The sequence below is a fragment of the Montipora foliosa genome, chromosome 2 (genome assembly GCF_036669935.1).
Source record: "Montipora foliosa isolate CH-2021 chromosome 2, ASM3666993v2, whole genome shotgun sequence".
In the NCBI taxonomy this organism is placed as follows: Eukaryota; Metazoa; Cnidaria; class Anthozoa; order Scleractinia; family Acroporidae; genus Montipora; species Montipora foliosa.
In genome coordinates, this window is record NC_090870.1 from 17,531,643 (window position 1) to 17,534,142 (window position 2,500).

General features: G+C 37.1%; 1 protein-coding gene across 1 annotated transcript in view; it reads left to right on the forward strand.

Annotated features, from left to right (window-relative positions):
• LOC137990173 (uncharacterized) overlaps positions 1-2,500 on the forward strand; it is a 4,810-nt gene that overhangs the window by 1,330 nt on the left and 980 nt on the right. The window contains exons 1-2 of the mRNA XM_068835638.1: positions 1-17; positions 2,156-2,500. The exon at positions 1-17 is cut by the window's left edge and continues 1,330 nt beyond it; the exon at positions 2,156-2,500 is cut by the window's right edge and continues 980 nt beyond it. Of these exons, the coding sequence (XP_068691739.1) occupies positions 1-17; positions 2,156-2,500 (362 nt within the window). The remainder of the gene's footprint in view (positions 18-2,155) is intronic.

Genomic DNA, 2,500 nt, shown 5'->3' on the forward strand with positions numbered 1-2,500 from the left:
CAGCTAACATCAAGAGGGTAAGAACATTAATTTTTCTTTTCATTTATTGCCAGGGCTGGACCGGTTAGGTGATATTTCTAAGAGGGTCCATGGTCTCCAATACCCAACAACTCTCCTTGTACAACTGCATTCCCTGCTCAAGTATTTTTAAGATGAAAGGAGTGAATAATCGTTCATGTTGTTTGTTCCAAATGTGAAAGAAAGGGCGTAAAGGAAGCAGAAATATTTTGTTGTCTGTTATGTTCCTCTGACCCATTTTTTTTTTTCATTTTGGTGATACTTATGTAAATCACCATTAATTATTTTTTGGCTGCAAATGACGAAATGTGCTTTTAAGAGTGACTGGCTGGTTTTGATATTTTTGCTATCTGCCTTTAAATTAGCTTTGACATTGGCATTCAACTATGTACATGATTTAGTTCTGGAAACTGGTGTGAAGAAAGAGACCTGGACACATTGTAAATGCATTGCTTGATTGTACAGCAATAATAATAATTAGTGGTCTATACTAAAACAGTGGATAGTGCTGAACACACGCCCTGATTGGCTTAGTGATGGATATTTACTAAGCCACCACTAGCCACCTCCACTTTAGTAAATGGTTGCTAATTATAGATATAATTACATGGGTGATTATCGAAAATTCTCTGCACTGATTGGCTGCATTTGAGGTGATTATTACACGGTAATCACTTTTTTTTTTCAAAATGGCCACAAGCCATTTTCTTGAGGTGACCGACCAGCAAATTAATAGCAGAGCTCCATGCACGCAAGAAAATATGGTAACCCATCTGTGCAAGAAAATTTGGTTTTGCTGTCCGTATGTCCGTGCATACCAGGCACTGGTTTTTAATTGGATGGCAGGCTCAAGCCTGGTTAACTGCTAAATATTTTTTGGGTGCTTTATGTGGCCCAATGAGGCTACACGGCCATACTGAGTCAACTAAAACTCTAACATTGTAACAGCCGACTCTTTTCATTTTCAAGTGGCAAACAGTTTGGAAAATATTTTTTCCAGCATTTTTCACTAGTTTCAATGCAGGTTTGACATACATAGCTGTGGTCAGGACCACACTGGTGGCTATGCAGTTCTTCAAGCCCTTAGCATTGAAGGGATATGCAGTAAATTTAGTTTGTTTGGAGCTGCTTTTTGGCATAACTTTAGAATAATCAAATAATCACCTATGTAATTGTACTAAAACAATTATTCACGTCGCCTTCGCGAATAATTGTGAATTATTATTGAAATTGAAAAAAAGAAAGATTAAGGTGGTTGCTTTAAACGTGTTTCAGACTTAATTAGACCAGCTGTGACTATTGAGTGCTTTAAACTATCAAGATGCCAATTGCTTAATGCTCAAAGTGGAAGCATGTAAACTTCTCTTTGGCATGCATCTACAAGGTGCAATCATGGGGAAAAACGTGAATTATACATAGATCCCTTGGGGGCATACAAAATTGCAAAATTAATGCTTTTTCATGACTTAAAGAAACTGGTGTTTTTCAGCAGAGAAAGAACACCCATAGGTTTTCCTGGGGTAAAATGTCTAGGGATAATGTTATGAAGGCTATTACTTTATTAATGCGTTATTCACAGGCAGTCATTACCACTGGTTAAATGTAATGGGGAACCCTACTATTTTGAACTCAGGATTTAGAATTCCCTGTTATGTCAAACCAATGTTCATTTTCCTTGGTTTTGCTTGTTCAGAATTCCCCACTTATTCAAAGTATTATTCTCGTTTCCTATGGACTTGATTCTACCCTTTCAAGTTGCGTAATATGCCAGTGCGATAAATAAACCACAATTTATTATAAAGTGTTCTCAAACATAGCTTTTTGGTAGGAAAGACTGTACGTGTGGACATAGGATTCCTACAATTTGGCAGATGAAGTTAACATCTTTGTTCTAAATATACATGTAATACATAAAAGGCCTACCAGCATCATGATATTTTGGCGTACAGTATTTTTTTCTGAACTGGTTATTAAAACCCCCACTAATTCGAAGTATTTTTTCTTTCCCTTGTGACTTTGAATTAACAGGGTTCATCTTAGTCTGCTTTTACATGTCATATTTATGTAAAATGTAGTGCAGAAAGGTTTTTTTCTTACCAGTTTTGTATTTTGTTTTTCTGAATTAAATTAATTTTAGGTCTGTAAAGATGTCATCCGAACTCAATATGCTTTAGGAATCAAAAGGATCCAGCAGTATGGAAACAGTCTTGAATTTGAACTTCAAGGCACTCCATGGTCTAAACGTCTCGATGGCGTTCATGGAAGAAATATGATGTGCCACTTGTTTCACACTCTGGAATGCCACAATTGGAAACCATTAACATCGGCTGACTTGTCAGCAAAATATGTTCACCGAAAAAATAGCCGTGACTATCCAACTGATGTTGACAGTATCTTCTTCACCTTTGATGATACACAGATTCAGCCATCAGCACCCCCTGAAGTGCCTGGTGCGCAGGCATATTCTCAACCATACTCCCAG